The sequence below is a fragment of the Malania oleifera genome, chromosome 7 (assembly GCF_029873635.1).
Source record: "Malania oleifera isolate guangnan ecotype guangnan chromosome 7, ASM2987363v1, whole genome shotgun sequence".
NCBI lineage: Eukaryota > Viridiplantae > Streptophyta > Magnoliopsida > Santalales > Ximeniaceae > Malania > Malania oleifera.
The window spans coordinates 2,633,282-2,655,367 of NC_080423.1; the positions used below are offsets into that span (position 1 = coordinate 2,633,282).

The following is a 22,086-nucleotide window of genomic DNA, read 5'->3' on the forward strand; positions in this document are numbered from 1 at the left end:
TTTTAGAATGTTGGTTGATTCTAAACTAATTTCATGGTTGGTGATCTATTCAAAAAGAGGTTGAACTAGCATAATATATACTTCATGTGTAAACTAAAAAATGATCTTTTGTACTTAGTAGTGTGAGGGCGGGACATGTATCTCTAAGTAAAAAATGTCTCATGAGCATTAATAGGGCTTAAATTATCAAGAGGCACCATACAAACATAGAATGTGTCTGAGAGTAGCTTTCAAGGAGTTTTCATATCAACCATTTCTATTCTGCTCGCTAGGCCATCTGTAGCATTCGCAATGACATCTCTTACTTGAATATTCCTAGTAATTGATGTCCTTCATAGTTGACATTAATCGTTTAACCAACTAATATTGATCCTTAACTACCACAACACCATAAACGGTCTTGCATGAGGAGAAAACTACATTAAGTACAAGACCAATGTTTTGAGCAATACATCTTATATATATAGTGTGGAAACACTATATCTAAAAGTTGTAGATTGACTCTCATCATAAAGTAAAATAGGGCAAAATTTAATGAATGAAAATAAATGCCAATAGCAAGCTAATCAGTTGCTTTAATAAGAAATGGGAGTTAGCACTTGACCTTCTTGGTATTATCAAATCATATTCCACTCTTTATTTTTCAAATAGAAGAAATTTCAAGTTCTACCAACTCTCTTCAAAATATCAAGGTGGGAAATAAGGGTTGCAAATCATTATAGACAAATCAACCCATTTTCATGCCATCTGTGAAATCTAACTTTAACTTCATTTACAATTCATTTCTTATTCACACCCCCTCCCCTTTCAAGTTCTACATATTCTCATATCTAAGCTTTGGATATACAACATATATCACTACTAGGATTCGATCGCTAATTTATTTGTTCTGATTCAAAAGTTTTTAAAAAATTAAGAGATTAAAAACCTAATAAAGAAGGATTGGGTTGTATCACGCATATGAAAGAGTTCGAGTTTATAATGGATATTTAAGGTTAAAAGTCCACATAATGTCCATCTATTGCATCTATAATTTTAAATGACACAAAGATTGATTCGTCTAAGAATCAATCATCTATGAGGGGTGTTTTCAAATGCAATAGTTACTTAATTGCACAAAAGATGCTGACCTCCCTTTGACTAAAAGACAGACTTTCTCTGAGATTTCAAAAATCTTATTGACCACTCTTGAGGTTTTAAAAATATCACAAACGTCCCCTAAGATTTGTCAAAAACACACACTTACCCTCAAAAGACTCATCTTTTGCAAAATAAAATGGATGATTTGTGTCATTTTGACAAAACCTTTGGAGAGGTCTTTACAATTCTTAAAACTTCAAAAGAGATTCCTAAAATTTTTGAAACCTTAGGGGAGATTTTTGTCTTTTTGTCAAATCTCAAGGAAGGTTAATGTCTTCTGTCTTATTTAATTCGACATAAAGAATCACAATGTTGTGTAACATATGAATTATTTGTTTCCCAAAATTGCAGAGACGCATGACTTTTCCAACATTTCTTCAAATTTGCAACTCATTTCAGCAGAGGAATAGCAGAAAAGAGCAGAAGCTCATATCCTTTAGAACCATAAAAACCCCAAGAGGATCCACATCAATATACACATGGTTGTCCTCCTAGAGTAATGGGTACAGCAACAAGCTTGTATTGCACTGTGTTTGAACTGATGGTCTATAAACTAGCATAAATCCATATACAATAGATCCAAGGAGTTGATAGTATGCTAATAATGCATTTTCTATTCCTTGCATTTTATGGACATGCATCTATTCTCTTAGATCAGGTTAATTTTATGCTGGAAACTCCATACTACCTTGCTCGGGATAGCTGTATTGCTTCCTGATCATTTGTTGAATCTTCGACCCAAACAAACTCGTGTGACATGAGGGACAATTCTTGATTCCTTACCTCTTCACGTTGCTCCCACTCAGTCCATCTCTCTGCTAGACCCACTCCTTCAAGCATGCCCACCACTTCTTCCATCTTAGGACGTTCCTCTGGTGAGCTTTGAGTGCAGAGCAATGCAACCTGGACAACAGTCTCCACTTCTTTTGGATCATAACTTTTTAAGTTTCTATCCACAACGTCACTTAGCCTCTTCTCCCTCAGAAGTTTCTTTATCTGTTGATATCATAAGAACATTATAATATAACATCACATATAAAGCATTTAGTTATTTTGGTATGAAAATGTATTCATTAAAACATTTCAAGTGATTGAATATGCCAGTAAAACATTTGGGAGATCATATATTAATATATATATTTTCAGATCAGTAGCTAGTAGTAGTCAAGTGTGAGATCCCATTTCCAGATTGAGGGAAGATGACAAAAAAGACCTAATGCAGGAATATTTTTGGCCAAAAACGGAAAACCAAGAAACCAACTACAATATGCAATTTTTTGTACTCTTTTCTTGAAATTGTTTCCAGCAGGTGTCTTTAAGCAATGGAAATTTCCTCACTATCCTCTTTAACCCACACCCCCCCCCCCCCCCCCCAAAAAAAAAAAAAAAAAAAGAAAAGCACAGCAACAAATTTAAAATAAGCTCAACAAAAATTGCTTTGGCAAGCTACTTTCAACCACCAAGAGAAAAGATCTTATTCTCAACATACATAATACAGTATATTTTTCACACATACAAAGAAGTTCTAAGCTCCAAGAGAAAATTTTGACAACATAGCACATAAAGGCTACTCTTAAGTGCAGTAACATTCCCCTCCAGGTCTGCATGGCACAAAAATAGCAAAAGCAAGCAGACCTGAAGAACTAAAATATGTTGAAGCAGACCAAGCATAGGCCTGGAATGGTTAAAGTAACTTCTTCAAGAATAGTTTCCTCACTATATAATTGTTTAGAAGGCACAAATATGGAGTATTCATAGAACAAAACAACCAAAATGCCGTCAAATGCAATAGGGAGAAAAAGAGGAAGCAGGAAGAGGATTATTATTTATCAGAGTCAGATTTAAGAACGGAAAAGGAGCAAGCTGTTAATCTCATGATTGAGAAATTTTGGATTTGGAGGTAATAGGATGCAAAGAATTTAACAGTTCAAGTATATTGAATGATTTCTGAAACAATAATTCAATCAGCGATTGAACGCAACTTGGGAAAAGATGTGTCCTATTCCGATAGCTGAAATTATGAAGCAAGACGAGGATTAAGGTATTGCTGCAGATGGATGGAGGATGTCAGTGACTTGAAGGCAATAGTTTACCTGAATAATATTGTATCATAAGAGAATGATAGGAGGAGATTTAAGATGGTGTTTTTTATTCCAAACCTTGAATGATTGACATCTATATACAGTTTTGCATATATCATGAAGCAAGAATCAGTAAAACAAAGAAAACGACAAATAGTTTATGCTCTTTTAGGTGAGAAATAGGAATGTATCCATCCTCACCAACCACCCCAGGGGGTCAAAAAAGTAAGTGACGCAGAACAAAGTCTTACATGATCAAGCAGTAGAACATCCTCCTCTTCTTCAAGCCGACTCAAATCTATTGCACGCTGACCAGTTATGAGTTCAAGAAGTGTTATACCATATCCAAAAACATCCGTCTTTTCTGATGATTTTCCGGTAGATAAATATTCTGGGGCAATATGTCCCATGGTTCCACGCACCTGAGTTGTTACATGGGTCAATTTTGTATCAACCAACTTTGCTAGTCCAAAATCTCCAAGAACAGCTTCAAAATCATCGTCCAAAAGAATGTTTGCCGCCTTTAGATCACGGTGTATAATCTTAGGAATGCAATGCTCATGCAGGTATACCAAACCATGGGCTGCACCAAAAGCCACGCGTTTTCTTGTTGGCCAGTCTAAGCATCTCTCTCCAGGTTTTAAATCTGTGGAACATATCAAAAGGAAGATAACCATAATAAATTTCAATGTTGAAAATAATAGGTCAATTCATTCAGCATAATTATTCACTATCTAGTACAAGCTATCTCAAGCATAGTTGTGAAATCATGTATTGTGTCGTGTATCAATTTTTCAGTATTCAATATCACATACTTACTGTATCATGTGTCAGAAAATTCTGTCAACAAGCAAAGAAATATTCATAGATGTATATACAGTATTATCAATCTATCTACTTTCACGTATATATGGCATTACAATGTAATGTAGAGTAGCAAGTTTTATATTAGCAGTGCACTTAGGGGTGCCAAACCCATGTAGAAAGACTAACGAAGGTCACAAGAAAACTCAAGCTAATCACTGGTGTAAATTTCTAGAGATCCAAAAAAATAAATAAATAACGGATGAAAAGCATGTTCTTCAACCACTAGTTAAAGGTGAGACAAAAGGACTATATAAGTATTTATTTCAACAATCTGTAGCATTTCATCCCAGAATCATATGCCAAATTTGTCTAACTAGTCCAAGTGCCCGAAGGCACCCCCTGGTTAATGCTTCACTTAAACCTCAATTTTTTTCCATCATTGTGTCTGTGTGTCAATCCCATAAAGACCACTCTCTTCCTGATTGCCGTCCTTTCATACATACAAGTATAACTAAGCAAAGAAAGAAAAATAAATAAATAAATAAGGTAAAAAGAACCTCGAACTGAACTTTATAGGCCAAAATGTCAATTATCAAAACTTCAAATTGTACAAAGGTGTGCCTAATAAACTCCCTTCACTCCCAAAACATCTATAAAAAGAACTTGCTTCTACGTTAATAAAAATAGAAATTAAATGCAAAATTATGAAGGGAAAAAGAGAACTTGGCCTATGCGAGATTGAAAAATGTTGCCAAAGCCACATGTAGCCTTCATAGGATATCCTATAACCTTAAGGTGTTGCAAGCATGGTCTTAAATTTCCGCAAAATGTTTGGAATTTCTGCTTTCTATCACCCTCAAAATCAAACTAGCACTTGAAATCTTATTGAATCTCAAAATCTCAGCAATTTCAGTCGAAATTTTAACTATAGAGTGAAATTTCCTTGAAATTCATATTTGAGATTCAAAACCCAAATTGAGATTTCTCTTTCAATTATCTTGTTTTTTACACAAAACTAAAGATTTTATTATGAAAAGGATATGAATAGCTTTCAAACATTTGAAATTTTATGACAAATTAAACTTGGGTTTCAATTACAACATTTTACTTGACCATTTATTCTATATTTCGTATAATAAATAATATCCACCTAATGTATGAATTTCATTTATATTAATTGAACATGTTTAATATGATCATTATATTACAGTTCTTGCACCTTACACACTCATACCTGTCCTTGATGCATTTTATTTATAATCATTTAGATATAAATGCTGCATTATTATGTCTACTATCAAATAATTTTATGTTTTACTCATAATTTCCGTCATTTTTTAAAATAAATTTAAGTCAACATTGACATCAAAATGTCCATACTTTAGAAGCCTCGAAATTTTAGTCAATATTGAAATTTAAGACATGGGTTCAGAGTCTTGAATTAAAAAAAAAAAAAGGAGGAAAAATGTGTTAGCAGCAACGAGTGTCTTAATTAGGTGAGTGCAGTTTACATTGTATCATATCATGCATTGCATGATAGTATGATACACAAAATGTATCGTAAGATTTTTTGTTGATTAATCCTCAAAAAAAGTACCATGTCGTATATGGTATACCATGTCATGTGTTTGTAAGTATTGGCAACTATTATGTCAACAAAAAATACAGAAGAGGGATGTGACAAGAAACAAGATGTATGAGACAGGAACCAGATCGTGAATAATCTGGGATCTTCTTCAATTACTAGCAACAATTTGGTTCGAACTTGCAGGATCCAGAATGCAAATAATCAGGGATCTTCTTTGATAACTAGTAACGATTAGGTTCAAAAATGCAGGAAAAAGATCGCAAATAATCTGGGTTCATCTTCAACGGCAGGCGAAGGGTTGGTTCATAATCGAGGTTACCAGTTTGCAAGTTTTAGACCGTAAAGGTGGGAAGAGGAGGGGATTTCAAGAGAGGGTTGGGTTAGTTAATTTTAAACCAGTTGGGAAATTAGTTCCCGATTTTTACCGTAATGGGCCTAACATTATTGGCCTAATGAAGTTAAGAAAGGGACTGGTACTGGTAAAACAGTTTGGGCCAAGTGCAATTGAAAGTGGGAGCAGTAAAAGTTGGGCTGTGGTTCAAAAAAATAATCTTGATGGAGTTACCGGGATTAATGAAGACATGTCGCAGAACATACTGGGTTGGGTACGGTTCATTCTATTGCTGAAACAGAACAGCACTTCTTTGGTAAAAAAATGAACTGTAGAAGAAAACAGTAAAGGATGGAAATGATAATTTACAAGGGATAGTGGAAGTCGATACTCCAAGGGGTGATGAAGGATCTGTAGGAGAAAAAATAGTGCAATCTAATAATTCACAGAAGATTATTCCTATGCAAAAAAGCCATTTCTTCTCTTTTTATTTTCTTTGAATAGCCCAAAGAAACAAAATGTGAGCAGCATAAAGTTTTATCTTTGAAAGAGGACGATGTTGGATAGGAAAGCTTTTATGAGTCTTGTCAGATTAACAATTCACCTAAAAGCTGAAGCTATTAGGTTGTGGGCCAACACATCAAGCCTTAACAAGTCTGATGATGATTTGGAGAGGTTATGTGAGTCAGGTAAGGGTTTATTTTTCGGTCAGTTGATGGCAGAACAAGGGATAGGTAATGGATTTTTGGGTTATTCACCAAATAAGTCACAAACTGCAATGCCATCCGTCTTCCTAAGGTACCATCCACTACAATGGATTTAAGTGATTCTTTCTTAGTTGGACAGCTTGAGGGGAATGAAGTTTCTGAAGGGACCTCTAAAGATGCTCAGGTAAATGTTGACAATATGAAGAGCACAAATGATCATTTAGAATATTTAGTCAAAGTGGGGGTTTTGACTACCATTCCTTCCAATGATAGTCTTCCTGTTCAAATCAGTAATGAGTATGCTTCAGTTGTTGAGGTAGTATGGCTGAAATTAAATTTTTCATGGAAAAGCAAGGGGATCTCACTTCCCAAAGACGTACATTAGCCATTCCTTGTTTGTCAAATCCTATTCTTAATTCTTTGTGGTAAAAGGATACATCTTATGACGGAGGGGTCGTGACTATTAACTCATTAGGGAATGATAGAGACTAGGATCCTCAAAAACTCCTTGAGAGGAGGGTAATTAAGATGGTAAACTGTTGTGGATAAGAAATGAAAGTAGCCATTTTTCCTAAGACCTAAGAGAAAAAGAAAAAGAAAAAGAAGGTGCAAAATTGAACAATTTAGCTGCTTTGGTGAATTATGGAGGGAGTTTTTTTTTGGGGGGGGGGGGGGGGGGGGGGGGCGGAACTGTTAAGTCATGGAGTTCATTAGTTGTATTGTAGGGGGTTAGGAAATGTGAGGAAGAGGGGTTTTATTAGGGAAATTTTGAATAAGAGTTCTCCTAGCAATGTTTTTATCGAAGAGATAAACTTGAGTGTGTGAATGTAGCATTTGGGAAGGTAGGTTTAAGGAGTGGGAGGTTCTTCCTTCTCAGGGGCAGTTGGGGGAATCCTTATTTTGTGGGATACTCGTTCAGTTGTTAGAATAGATGGTCTTGCATGGTTTTTTAATTTTTAGGTTTTGTAGGAAGTGAAAGGTAGGGATCAATGGTGGTTTTCGTCCATTTATGGTCCTTCTAGACCAGCTCTTAGGTCTTATTTTTGGGACGAGTTATTTGCCGTTATGGTTTCTGTTATCCTAGGTGGGTTTTAGGGGGTATTTTAATGTGGTGAGATTTCCGAGGGAAAATAAATGATGTGGGTGGTTTACTTCAAGTATGAAGAATTTTGATAGCTTTATTAGAGATTGTGACTTGAGGGATCTTCCTTTTGAGTGATGCTTTATTTTCTTGGTCAATTTTTCAGGGGAGGTTGCTAGTCGTTTAGAGAGGTGAGTGGGAGGATGAATTTCCTAATCTTTCTCAGTGAATTTTATCTAGGCCAATATCAAATCATTTCCCTCTTCTTTTAGAATCTAGTGCAAGTGGGGGCCAACCCCGTTAGATTTGAAAGATATGGCTTAGTCATAGTCCTTCCAATCTTTGGTTAGGAATGTTTGGAGTAAAAAAGTTGAGAAGGGTTGGGAAAGTTTTAGGTCTATGAAAAAAAGTAAAGTGCCTTCAAGAAGAGTCAAAAATCAGGAATGTTGAATTTTTTTTTTTTTTTTGGGGGGGGGGTGGGGGGGGGGTGATTTTAGGGTGAAGAAAGACAACATGTAAATGAGATTATTTTGAAAGTGATAAGGTGAACAGGTTAAAGCTGATTAATGATTTAAAGGTGATTTTTAGGGAATTGAGGAGTTACGAAATTTAAGTGGGTTAGAGAAGGGGGGATTGTAATTCTAAACCTTTCATAGTTTGGCTACTGGTAGGAGGAGGGGCAATATCATTTCAAAATTGGTACTAAAGGGTGGAGAGGTTACTAGTAATTCTTCTTTGATTACTAGGGAGATTACCGAGTTTTTTGCTTATTTGTTTACTGAAGGAGGATGATTGTAGGGCTATGAATGAGGGGCTAGATTGAAGCCCTATTTGTAGTGATTAGATGTGGGTTTAGAATGGCTTTCTTCCAAAATTTTTGGGGTATTGTTAGAGGAGATTTTGTGAAGATCTTCAATCAAATTTTTTTTAATGGCGTTCTAGGTAAAAGCATTAATCCTACTTTCATCACTTTGCCAATGAAGAGTAGGTCTGTTAAAGTTGCAGATTTTCGGCCAATCAGTTTAGTGACTAGCGTTTATGAGATCATTGCTATGGTTTTAGCTAAGAGGCTGAGTTTTGTGATAGGGGATACTATTTCGGAGGCTCAAAGTGCTTTGTTAGGAATAGGTAGATCTTGGATGCTACTTAGTAGCAAATGAAGTTGCTAAGGATGTCAGTAGAAGGAAAAATAACAGTGTGGTTTTTAAGGTAGATTTTGAAAAGGCTCATGATCGATTTAATTGGAATTTTCTTGATAAAATCTTTTGAAGAAAAGGATTTGGTCAAATATGGCAATCTTGGATGAGGGGGTATTCATCTAACCCTTCTTTCTTTGTTATTATTAGTGGAGAGTCTAAATCTTGGTTCAAGGTTTCACGGGGAGTTAAGGCAAGGAGATCCAATCCACTCTCATTTTTTGTTTGTTCTTGTGGTAGATGCTTTGAGTAGATTAGATTTTTAGAGCTGCAAATAGAGGTTTTGTGAAAGGGATTGGGGTGGGAAGTGAGTGGGTTGTGGTTTCACATCTTCAGTTTTCTAATGATACTATTTTGTTTTTGGAAGATCATAGGGAGTCTCTTGTTAATGTGCCTTCTATTTTGCAATTGTTTGAGAGGGTTTTTGATTTAAAAATATATATGGGGAAAAGTGGGTTAGCTTGTATTAATTTGGATATTTCTAGATCTTTGGAATTGTTCACTTTAGTTGGGTGCACTTAGTTTTTGGGATCCTGTGGTGGAGAAGGTATCTAAAAGGTTGGAAAGGGAGCTTTATTTTCTCTAGGTGGGCATATTACACTCATTCAAACTTGCCTTGCTAGTATTCTTCTTTATTTATTGTCTATCTTTAGAATACTTGTGAGGATAGTCAAACTATTGAGAAGATCATGAGAGACTTTCTTGGTCCATGGTGGGGGAAAATAAAGATCATTTGGTTAGTTGGGAGGTTGTTTGTAGGTCTAAAAAGGATTGGGGTTGGGGTTTTGGTAAGTTGGTGCCTAAGAACCTTGCTTTAATGAGTACATGGTTGTGGCAATTTCCCTCAAAGGAGTCTTCCCTTTGGCACATAGTTATTAAGAGTAAATTTGATCTGCAAGATAATGAATGGGGTGCAAATTTGGATTTGAGATGTTCTTGTGATAGTCCTTGGAAGGGTATTTCAAATTTATATCCTCTTTTTATTCCTTATACAAATTTTGTTGTCAGAAAGGGTGTCGTATTTCGCTTTGGGAAAACATTTGGGTGGGGGGTTTTTTGCTTTTTCATCTTTTCCCTGTTTATTTAGATTGTCGTCTTTGCAAAATGAACCAATTTCTTCTTTCTTTATTTCTGATGAGGCTGGTTTCCATTGGATTTCCATTTTTGTACGGCTCTTAAGGATGGGGATGTTTTGGAGCTTGCCTCCTTATTAAGTTTGTAGGATGGTAGGCTCCTTTCCCAAAGGAGAGACTCATTCTTGGGTTCTTGATTCTTCTGGGGAGTATTCTTGTATTTCTTTGAGCATTTAACCAATAAAAACTTGACTTTCCTGCTTCATTGATCCATTTGAAAGGCAAAAGTTCCATTGAAGATTAAGGCTTTTATTTGGTTGGTCATTCTTAATAGGGTAAACACTAACAATCTGTAGCAGAGTAGGAGGCCTTTATAGCTTTATCACCAGATGTTTGTTCTCTTTGCTCTCAAAATTAAGAATCTGCTTCTCACATTGCTTTCCTGCATTGCTCTTTTTCTTGGAGGGTGTTGAACCACCTTTTTGGTTTATTTGGAGATAATTGGTTGGTTCCAGAGTCAGTGGAAGATTTGTTTGGCCATCCACTTTTCATATTTTCGAACGGGTAAGGATGCTTCGGCCTTGTGGAGGTGTGCAATTTTTTTGCAGTTTTGTGGGGGATTTGGTTGGAATAGAGTGCTGATATTTTTTTAGGGGAAGAAGATGTCTTCAGTTATGCTTTGAGGTAGGGTTCAGTGTTTGGCCTCCTTGCGGGTTTTTGCAGTGGTGTCTCAAAGGGTTTTCATTTTCTGATTTACAACTTGATTGGTTGGCTGTCGTGTATTGATTGATGTTGATTTTGTTTTGTAACTTTTAAGGAGGATTTATTAAGGATTACTTATGCTCCTTAATAAAATCTTCTTTTTCAATCAAAAAAATACTCTGCTTCAGACTTGCAAAGACCAGTGGACTGCTGTTGTCTCCAGCAAGCTTAGTGGGCAAATTGTTAATGATCATAATAATCCTTCATGTTTGCGACACTCTACAGAGTGGTTGATGTTTGATGCCTTTCTTATATAGATTTCTCTTTACTGATAAACAACAACAACAACAACAAAACCAAGCCTTAGTTCCACTAAGTGGGGTCGGCTATATGAATTATTTTCCGCCAATTTATGCGATCATGGACCATTTCTTTTGATAGATTCAAAGATATTAAGTCCTTACTCTCCTCCCAAGTTATTTTAGGTCTACCCCTACCCCTTCTACTGCCCCCCACAATAACTAAATCACTCTTCCTCACAAGTGCACTATAAGGTTTACGTTGCAAGTGTCCATACCATCTAAGTCGTCCCTCCCTTATCTTATCTTCTATAGGAGTTACACCTAACTTGCCACGAATATGTTCATTCCTTAATTTATCTTTCAATGTTATACCACTCATCCATCTAAGCATTCTCATCTCGGCAACTTTTACTTTTTGGATATTATGTTTCTTCGTCGCCCAACATTCCGATCCATATAGTATAGCTGGTCTTATAGCTGTCCTATAAAACTTTCCTTTCAATTTTAAGGGTATTCTACGATCACATAGCACACTTGAAGCACTTCTCCATTTTAACCAACCTGCTTTAACTCTATGCATTACATCATCTTCAATTTCTCCTTCAGCTTGCATAATAGATTCAAGGTATCGAAATCTACAAGTGCTATTTATTTCTTCATCATCAAGTTTAACTTTGTCACCAATATTCCTCCTATCATTACTAAAATTACATTTCATATATTCTGTTTCATTTCTACTTATCCTAAAGCCTCTAGATTCCATAGCTTCTCTCCATAATTCTAACTCAGTCTCTACTCCGTCCCTAATTTCGTCAATTAATACAATATCATCTGCAAACAACATACACCATGGAACCTCCTTTTGAATACTCTTAGTCAATTGGTCTATCACTAAAGCAAAAAAATAAGGACTCAAAGCAGATCCTTGATGTACACCTATGGCAATTGGAAATTCTCTAGTTTCTCCATTTATAGTCCTTACACTAGTCATTACTCCATCGTACATATCCTTAATGACATCGGTATACCTGCAACATACACCATTTTTTTCTAAAACCCACTATAGAACTTCCCTAGGTATCCTATCATACGCTTTCTCAAGGTCAATAAATATCATATGCAAGTCCCTCTTCTTTTCCCTAAACTTTTCCATTAATCTTCTTAAAAGATAAATAGCTTCTGTGGTAGATCTCTCAGGCAGAAAACCAAATTGATTTTCTGAGATCTATGTTTCTAACCTTAATCTTTGTTCAACTACCCTTTCTCATAGTTTCATCGTATGACTCATAAGTTTAATTCCACGATAGTTATTACAATTTTGAATATCTCTTTTATTTTTGTTTATAGGCATTAAAGTACTTTTCCTCCATTCATCTGATAAAGAATAATCTTAATCTTGAGGTTATTTGAGTGTTCTATATATATAAGTTTGTTTTTAAGCATTTGAACTTGCAGTAAGATGATCTGCCTCATCTTTTGCATAAAGCATCCCATTATGTGTTGCTTTTTGAATCAGTTATAACTATCACCTGAGATGACCTATACTAACACGAGTCATCTCATTCTCGACAGAACTTTTCATGGCTTGCAATGCACGTCAGAACTTGTGTTTCTGCGAGCATATTTTATGTATCTGCGGTTCATTGTTTTGCAGTCTAATGATGTATCTAGGAGATTATTAATGTGGCTTGCTTGGTTCAATGTTTAAAAGGAAATATTTTAAGTATACCTCCAGTCAACTCTTTATACTCCAAATAGATATGAATAATTTGACTTGCTTTTGTTTTCAAGGAAGCTTATGTGGACTTCGATTGAGTTTTGCTGGCAGATTGTGCCATTGAAATTCTTCGCAACATTTGAGCCAGCAATTTAATAAATCTTGGTATTTTTGAATCTTGGAAAGTTTTAGAACATTGATTCAATAGCAAATCTTCTGGATATTTGAAGTTTATGAGCAGGAATATTACTCTTAATTTGAAATGTTACGGAAACATCTGTTTGCAAGGATTTAATTCAATAATACATTAATTCATATGGGACTTGTTTCCAAATTTGAGATTGATGTTTTGCAAAAATTTGCAGTCATTTTGGAATGCATAATATCTTGGCGGGAATTTAATTGCTGGAATATTATGGGGATATACTGCTGGAAATAAAAGTATAAACATGGACTTCATTAAGGCCAATCTAGTTAGAAACTTGGACCACAATCTTGGGGAAAATTGAAGCCCATCAAACAGTTTGAATTCCCAAACAGCTAGTTGCAATAAGAGAGTTTAAGTTAAAATGTGGGATCATCCAAATGAGTAATATACTGTTATGAATTGTATTGAATCCCTTCTTTGTGAGCGTTCTTCTCATTATATAGCAACGTTTGAGCTAATTACATGGCAGTTACATGGCAGCAGCTAATTACAGGGCCTTCTCAACCCCAAAAGCTAGCTCATGGGGTGAGATTTTCCCTCACACTTAATAACTGACCACCAACCCCTTCCACAACCGATGTAGGATAACCCCAACAATCTCCCCCTCACACATCGGGCTCCAAATCGGCGGCACCACATGCCCAGCATCCTAGGGAGAATGTTGAACCATGGCTCTGATACCATTACCTTGGAGCCCTAAGGCAAAAAAGGCTAACATAATCATCTGCTGAACCATCTCTGGTGTAAGGACAGATTGATCACTAGCTGTAGAAGAACCAGCAGAAGAAGAAGGACCAACCGCAGCCTAATAGGCATGAGCTTGACGGTTCTGGGGACGAATAGGACATTCTTTGATAATATGGCCCAGCTTCTTGCAGTAATTGCAAAATTTCTTTGAACCAGCAATGTGCCCATGTTCCCTACAACTGAAGCATTGAACCCTCCGCATATCCCTACCTTTGCCTTTCCCATGAGCTGCATACGCAACGGCATTAGATGTCATTTTATATTGCTGAAAAATGACTTGTGTTGCAAGACGCTGCTCCTCCCGAATTAATTCTCCAAAACACACATCCAATGAAGGAAAAGGATCACGGTTCATCAAATTAGAGTGAGTTGCCTCGAATTCAGGTCGTAATTTCATCAAAAACTAGTCTCTCTTGCTCTATTCATGAACTTCCTAAACTGCAGAGAGAGATGCAACTGGCACCTTAGCATAAACCATATCAGCAAATTCACCCCATATGTTTTGAAACCCAGAAAAATAATCTTGAATGGAGAGATCGCCCCGAGTGTAATTGGCAATCTCATATTCCAACTGAAAACGTCAGGCTATGTTGTCCTGATTATAAACTTTCTTCAAAAATTCCAACATACGTTTACCAGTTTTGTATGGCCTCAAATATAGGACAATCTAAGGATCAACAAATCCTAAGATCCATGACATTACTCTAGCATCTTTGACCTTCCACTGAACCAAATTAAGAAGCTCAGTTGGAACCGAGTCACTACCATCAATATGACCCCATAACAAATACGCGGAAATGAAATTCATAAGCACCATAATTTTTACCCGTGAAGTGCACACCACAAGAATCTAAGTTGGTAGTCATGATGCCCGTAACGCAACAATAAAAAACAAGACAAAAAATGCGAAAAACACCAACCAGCAAAGCACAAACCACAAAGCCCAATACAGCCCAAAAACAATTGACTTAAAATAACCCCTCTGGCTTAATACACTAGAAGCAGGTCAAAACCAGTCCAACCAGGAAAGCCCAAACAGCCCAACACAAAGAAAACAGCCCAAAACAATTACCTGCCCTAGAATGAGAAGCAACCGTGTGTGCAATACAATCTGTCCAGCACAACCAGCCACCCCAGATCAAGCCGACAGCCTCCAGGCCTCTCAGACAGCCACAAACTCACACCAGAATGTCTCTACAGCTCCACAATTATGCACAGAAACTACTGACCACAAAATTCTCCCAAGAATGTCTTGGCAGCACCACAATGATGCCTAGACACTACCAATAGCCACAAAACTCACATCACAATGAACCTCTAATGCCCAGAGATTCCCGAAACCAAAGAAAACTGCCTAAGTTGACTTAACAATCCTCACAATCACAAAAGAAATTGACCCAGAAAACCTAATTCAAGTTTTAGACTCTGATACCATATAAATTGTATTGAATCCCTTCTTTGTGAGGGTTCTTGTCATTATATAGCAACGTTTGAGCTGATTACATGGTAGTTACATGGCAGCTAATTACATGGCAGTTACATGGCAGCAGCTAATTACAGGCTCATTATGGCTTGATATAATCTAACTGAGAACTGTGGCCTCTAAGACATCTCATCTTGAACCAAAGAAACAAGTTCTTATTATTTCTCACCTTCTACATTATTGAAGAACTCATTGAGAGAGAATTTGTTTCCACTGTTGTCTTGGGGGTTGCATGTTCTCTTTGTGAATTTTTGAAACCTAGTGTTTGGGTGGGTCGTGGACCCAAGTTTTGTTGAGAGTTTGTAAGGAGTGAGAATCCTCAATGAAAGTGCTAGGTATAGCATATATGTAACTGATCTTATTGATATTGGACTCAGAAATACTTCTTGAAACAGCAGACATAGGCACAATTAGAGACCCGATCACTGTAAACGATGCTATTGTTTAACTTAAGATTTTTGAATCACTGGCCTAGCAAATATATATATGAAGCACTTGAATTTTTGCCACACCAAATCTATCTTCCCACCCAAAAAATGCAGCAGCTAACCTGGTCAACAATCCTCATTATACCTGACCATTAAAAATATTCTCTTCCTAGTGTTAGATTACCACTTCACCTAAAAGCTTAAGTTGTTAGGTTGTGGGCCAATAATGTATATCAAGCTTTAACACTACCCCACACGTGCAGTCCAACAGCAGGTAGAGAGATAAATAAATGACAAATAACATCCATTACACATAATATAATAATCTTTCTAAACACCACACAGTGAGCACGGGCAACAAGACTAGAACCCAGGACTTCCTAGTAACCAGCTTTGATACCATGTTAAATACCACTTTACCTAAAAGCTTAAGCTGTTAGGTTATGGGCCAACAATGTATCAAGCTTTGAAAAGCTTGAATATGAAAAGCAACATGGCTGAAAAAAAAAATACTTATGAAGTTGAAGATAAATCAAGGTTATAAAATCCAAGAAATATAAAATTTTAGGCAACTTTAATTTGCTAAAGTTAAAACTTTAACAATAAGAATTGAACAGTTCTCTGCTTTGATTTAGAAATCCTGTATCATTGAACCTAATAAAGGCTTTGCAAATGTTAGTTTGGTTACTCTAGTTATATCAATGTCCATTTTGATAGATATAAAAAAAAAAAAATTTAAGCCACAACATACTTACCAGGCAACCTAATTCTATTTGTTAAGTATAAATATATTTAAGAGAAAGTGGTCCATTTCTTACTTTCTTTTTCCTGTTTTTTTTTTTTTTCTTCCATGCACCGGGGAGGGGGCTTACTGTTCACATTGATCAATGGTACTTGTGGAGGCATACCTCTCAAATGATTTGAAACACTCAGGTTTTTCATGAATGGGTAAACAAGGATTCTCTCGGATGATGTCGTACAAAATCCAACCAATCGAAGAAGATTTCTATGAACAGCTACACTTATAAGTTGAACTTCCCTCTGGAATGCAGCCTCTCCACCTGGACTGTGATAATCTGTAAGACGTTTCACTGCAACCTTTGAGCCATCTAAGAGAACACCTCTGTAAACCTTACCAAAGCCTCCCTGGCCAATTATGTTGCTTTCACTAAAATTATCAGTAGCAAGCTCCAGCTCACGGCATGAAAATCTTCTTATCTGGTCGAAGGAAATTTTGTGTTCATGTTCACCTAGAGGAACAAAATATTTGATGTCAGTTTGCCAAGTCTCAATGGATGCCATATGCAAAGGTCATCAGCTTAAATTACCATGGCTTCATGCAGATGCAGAATATGCAAATCATAGCAGCCATCACAATAGCAGTTCTTTTTTTCATGGAAAGAGAAATTTCTAGAGAAGGAGAAGAAAGAAATACAATCGAAGGGAGGACAAAAAACTGAAAGTATCTAGTATGCACTCATTAGTCATTACAACTTCAAATAAAGTAGGAGTTCTCCTAGATTATTAATTCGTGATAATTTGTATATTTGTTTGCCCTGGTAGAGGAAATCAGAAAACTGGACTGGGTTTTTGAAATAGAATTGCTAGAACAGCTCGGCAGCAAATGGCACCAAGTGTGTATATGAAGTTTTCCCTAGTAATATCATGGCTTTAATCATCTCCTCAGGTTGAAGCTTCCACATTTTATTTTATTTTTTGATAAAGAAGAAATTATATTAAGATGGAGAGGAGTAAAGATCTCCCATGTAAAGTTAATGAAGTTAAGCACATGAGATTGCATTAAAAAAATGAAAAACGGAAAAGCCATAGGACCAGATGACATCCCAATTGAAGTTTGGAAATGCCTAGGTGATAACAAAATTATATAATTAACTAATTTATTTAACACAATTATAAGAATTAAGAAAATGCCAAAAGGATGGAGGAAAAACCCTTTAATACCTACATATAAAAATAAAGAGATATTCAAAATTGTAATAACTATCATGGAATTAAATTTGTAAGTCATACATGAAATTGTGAAATGTTAATTGAACAAAGACTAAGGTTAAAAACGAGGATCTCAGAAAATCGATTCGGTTTTATGCTAATTATAGAAGCTACTTATCTTTTATGAAGATTAATGGAAAAGTTTAAGGAAAAAAGGGACTTGCATATGCATTTTATTGAATTTGAGAAGCCTATGATATGGTAACTAGGGAAGTTTAGAGGTGGGTTTTAGAAAAAGAAAAAAAAGAGAGTAGGGGGTATGTAGGAGGTATACTGCCTTAAGGATAAAGTAGTGACTAGTGTTAGGAATACACATGGAGAGTCTAGAAATTTATAATCACAATATGTATACATCAAGGATATGCCTTGAGCTGTTATGTTTTTGTAATGATGATGAATGAACTCACTAGGAGTATCCAAAATGAGGGCGGGCCTTGGATCAACGGTAAAGTTGTTCCTTTGCAACCTGAGTTTAAGTCCAAGAAAACAACCTCTTTGCATAAAAATAGGGATAAGGCTGCATACACTATGATGACCCTTCCCCTATGTTGGGCTTTGTGGAGCCTAGTTGCGTTCGATCTGGATGATGACCCGACTTTTCCTTAATGAGAGATTTATATCCTAAGGCTTAGTCCATGGAGCGACGAATTGAGCGTGCGATCGATTTTTCTTTGGCGTGTATCAGAGCCTAGGGTTAGGTTCGAGTGGGAGCAACGGTAGAGGAAGCAGGAAAGGCGTCTGGAATAGAAAAGTTTGATGGCACAGACTTTGGATTCTGGAGGATGCAGATCAAGGATTATCTCTATAGGAAGAAGTTGCATCTGCCGCTTCTAGGAGAAAAACCTGCTACTATGAAGGACGAGGAATGGACTCTCCTTGACAGACAGGTACTGGGAGTTATCAGATTAACTTTGTCTAGGTCTGTTGCACACAACGTTGAGAAGACTACAACAGATCTAATGAAGGCTTTGTCTGGGATGTATGAACAACCGTCAGCAAATAACAAGGTACATCTGATGAAGAAACTATTTAATTTGAAGATGGCAGAGAATGCATCAGTAGTACAACATCTGAATGAGTTTAACACTATCACAAATCAATTGTCATCTGTAGAAATTGATTTTGATGATGAGATTCGTGCACTGATCGTTTTGGCTTTATTGCCAAACAGTTGGGAGGCAATGAGGATGGCAGTAAGCAACTCTACTGGAAAAGAAAAACTTAAGTACAATGATATACGGGATTTAATTTTGGCTTGAGGAGATTCGCAAAAGAGAAGCGGGTGAAACTTCAGGATCTGGTTCTGCCCTAAACCTTGAGACAAGAGGCAGAGGTAATGACCGAAATTCAGATTGAGGCAAATCAAAATCTAGAAATTATAATCGCAACAGAAGTAAATCTAGATCTGGCCAAAAAGGACAATGTTGGAACTGTGGAAAAACGGGTCACTTTAGGAGACAATGCAAAAGTCTTAAGAAGAAGAATGAGGATGATTCTTCTAATGCTGTAACAGAAGAGGTACAGGATGCATTACTTCTTGCAGTAGACAGTCCACTTGATGATTGGGTTTTGAACTCAGGAGCTTCGTTTTGTACCACTTCACACCATGAAATCATACAGAACTATGCAGTAGGAGATTTTAGTAAGGTGTATTTGACTGATGGTACAGCCTTGGATGTTGTGGGTATGGGAAACGTCTGGATGTCGTTGCCCAATGGGTCTATTTGGTTACTGGAGAAGGTATAACATATACCTGACCTGAGAAGGAATCTGATTTCTGTCAGACAGCTTGATGATGAAGGGCATGCAATGTTGTTTGCTGGTGGCACTTGGAAGGTTACAAAGGGAGCCAGAGTATTGGCTTGTGGAAAGAAATCTGGTACTCTATACATGACCTCAAGTCCAAGAGACACAAGAAGCAAGTACTAATACAAGCATATGGCACCGCAAACTTGGTCACATGAGTGAGAAAGGGATGAAGATGCTGCTGTCAAAAGGGAAACGACCAGAATTGAAGTCCGTTAATTTTGACTTGTGTGAAAGTTGCATCTTAGGAAAGCATAAAAGGGTGAGTTTCTTGAAAACTGGTAGGACACCGAAGGCCGAAAAATAGGAGTTAGTGCACACAAATTTGTGGGGGCCTTCTCCTGTTGCATCCCTTTAAGGTTCAAGGTACTATGTTACTTTCATTAATGACTCAATCAGAAAGGTATGGGTTTATTTTCTGAAAAATAAAATTGATATATTTGAAACTTTTAAGAAGTGGAAGGCTATGATTTAGACAGAGACAGATTTGAAAGTAAAGTGTTTGAGGTCAGACAATGGAGGAGAGTACATAGATGGAGGGTTCAGAGAATATTGCGCTGCACATGGAATCGGAATGGAAAAGACCATTCCTGGGACACCACAACAAAATGGTGTGGCTGAGCGCATGAACAAAACTCTCAATGAGCGTGCTTGGAGTATGAGGTTGCATGCTGGACTACCAAAAACTTTCTAGGCTGATGCTGTTAGTACTACAGCTTACTTGATAAACCGAGGACCTTCAGTTCCCATGGAGTTCAGACTTCCTAAAGAGGTTTGGAGCAATAAAGAGGTAAAGTTTTCTCACTTAAAAGTTTTTGGTTGTGTTTCTTATGTTCATATTGATTCTGATGCTTGTAGTAAACTTGATGCAAAGTCTAAAATATGATGAGAAATTTGGCTATCAGTTTTGGCATGAACAAAACAGGAAAATCATCAAAAGTAGAAATGTGATATTTAATGAACAGGTTATCTACAAGGACAGGTCAACTGTAGTGTTAAATGTCACAGAGATAGATCAGAAGAAATCTGAGTTTGTTAACTTAGATGAGTTGACTGAAAGTACTGTCCAAGAAAGGGGTGAAGAGGATAAAGAGAATGTAGAATCACATGTAAATCAGAGTACACCTGTAGATGCGGTCCGTAGATCTTCTAGGACCATTAGACCTCCACAGCGTTATTCACCTGCTCTAAATTATCTCCTATTAACTGATGGTGGTGAGCTAGAGTGTTATGATAAAGCCTTGCAAGATGAAAATTCAAGCAAGTGGGAGTTAGCCATGAAGGATGAGATGGATTCCCTTGTTGGGGAATCAAACATGGGAACTAACTGAATTGCCAGTAGGGAAGAAAGCTTTGCACAACAAGTGGGTATACAGAATAAAGAATGCACATGATGGTAGCAAGCGTTACAAAGCCAGATTAGTGGTCAAAGGGTTCCAGCAGAAGAAGGGCATTGACTTCACAGGAAATATTTTCTCCAATTGTGAAGATGTCGACAATTAGACTGGTACTAGGAATGGTGGCTGCAGAAAATCTACATCTTGAGCAATTAGATGTGAAAACGACATTCCTTCATGGTGACTTGGAGGAAGACATCTACATGATTCAGCCATAAGGGTTCATTATCCAGGGACAAGAGGATTTAGTCTGCAAACTGAGAAAGAGCTTGTATGGTCTAAAACAAGCTCCAAGACACTGGTATAAGAAATTTGACAGTTTTATGCATAAAATTGGGTTCAAGAGATGTGAAACTGATCACTGTTGTTATGTTAAGTTTTTTGACAATTCTTACATCATTACTGTTATATGTAGATGATATGCTCATTGTAGGGTCTAGCATTTAGGAGATTAATAATCTGAAGAAACAATTGTCAAAACAGTTTGCAATAAAGGATTTGGGAGCTGCAAAGCAAATCCGTGGAATGAGAATCATTAGAGACAAGGCCAATGGTACATTGAAGCTTTCACAGTCAGAGTATGTGAATAAAATTCTCAGCAGGTTCAACATGAATGAAGCTAAACCAGTGAGCACACCCTTGGGTAGTCATTTCAAACTAAGCAAAGAATAGTCACCGAAGACAGAAGAAGAAAGGGACCATATGAGCGAGGTGCCCTATGCCTCAGTTATTGGTAGCTTGATGTATGTTATGGTGTGTACAAGGCCAGACATTGCACATGCAATAGGAGTTGTGAGTAGATTCATGAGTAGACTAGGAAAGTAGCATTGGGAGGTAGTCAAGTGCATTCTGAGATATCTGAGGGGTTTATTAGATACATGTCTTTACTTCACAGGTGCAAGTTTGAAACTGCTGGGTTATGTAGGCGCTGATTTTTCTGGTGATAATGATAGTAGAAAGAGTACTACTGGGTTTGTGTTTACTCTGGGTGGTACAGCTATATCTTGGGCTTCAAATCTGCAAAAGATTGTTACTTTGTCTACTACAGAAGTTGAGTATGTTGCAGCAACTGAAGCTGGAAAGGAAATGATTTGGCTATATGGTTTCTTAGACGAATTGGGTAAGAAGCAGAAGATGGGCATTCTACACAGTGATAGTCAGAGTGCAATTTTTCTCACTAAAAATTCGGCTTTTCATTCAAAGTCAATGCATATACAGACAAAATACCACTTTATCTGTTACCTTGTTGAAGATAAGTTGGTAATACTTGAGAAGATTTGTG

The 22,086-nt window shown here is 36.8% G+C and overlaps 1 protein-coding gene across 5 annotated transcripts in view; it reads right to left on the reverse strand.

Annotated features, from left to right (window-relative positions):
- Positions 1-1,502: 1,502 nt before the first annotated feature.
- Positions 1,503-22,086, reverse strand: part of LOC131160494 (probable LRR receptor-like serine/threonine-protein kinase At5g63710) — a 42,710-nt gene continuing 22,126 nt past the window's right edge. For 3 of the 5 annotated variants that reach the window (XM_058116250.1, XM_058116249.1, XM_058116252.1), the window contains 3 exons: positions 16,500-16,841; positions 3,473-3,867; positions 1,503-2,136 (listed from right to left, as the gene is read on the reverse strand). In XM_058116250.1, coding sequence (XP_057972233.1) covers positions 1,825-2,136; positions 3,473-3,867; positions 16,500-16,841 — 1,049 coding nt within the window. In that variant the 3' untranslated portion in view covers positions 1,503-1,824. The remainder of the gene's footprint in view (positions 2,137-3,472; positions 3,868-16,499; positions 16,842-22,086) is intronic. The other 2 variants (XM_058116251.1, XM_058116253.1) reach the window with 2 other exon arrangements.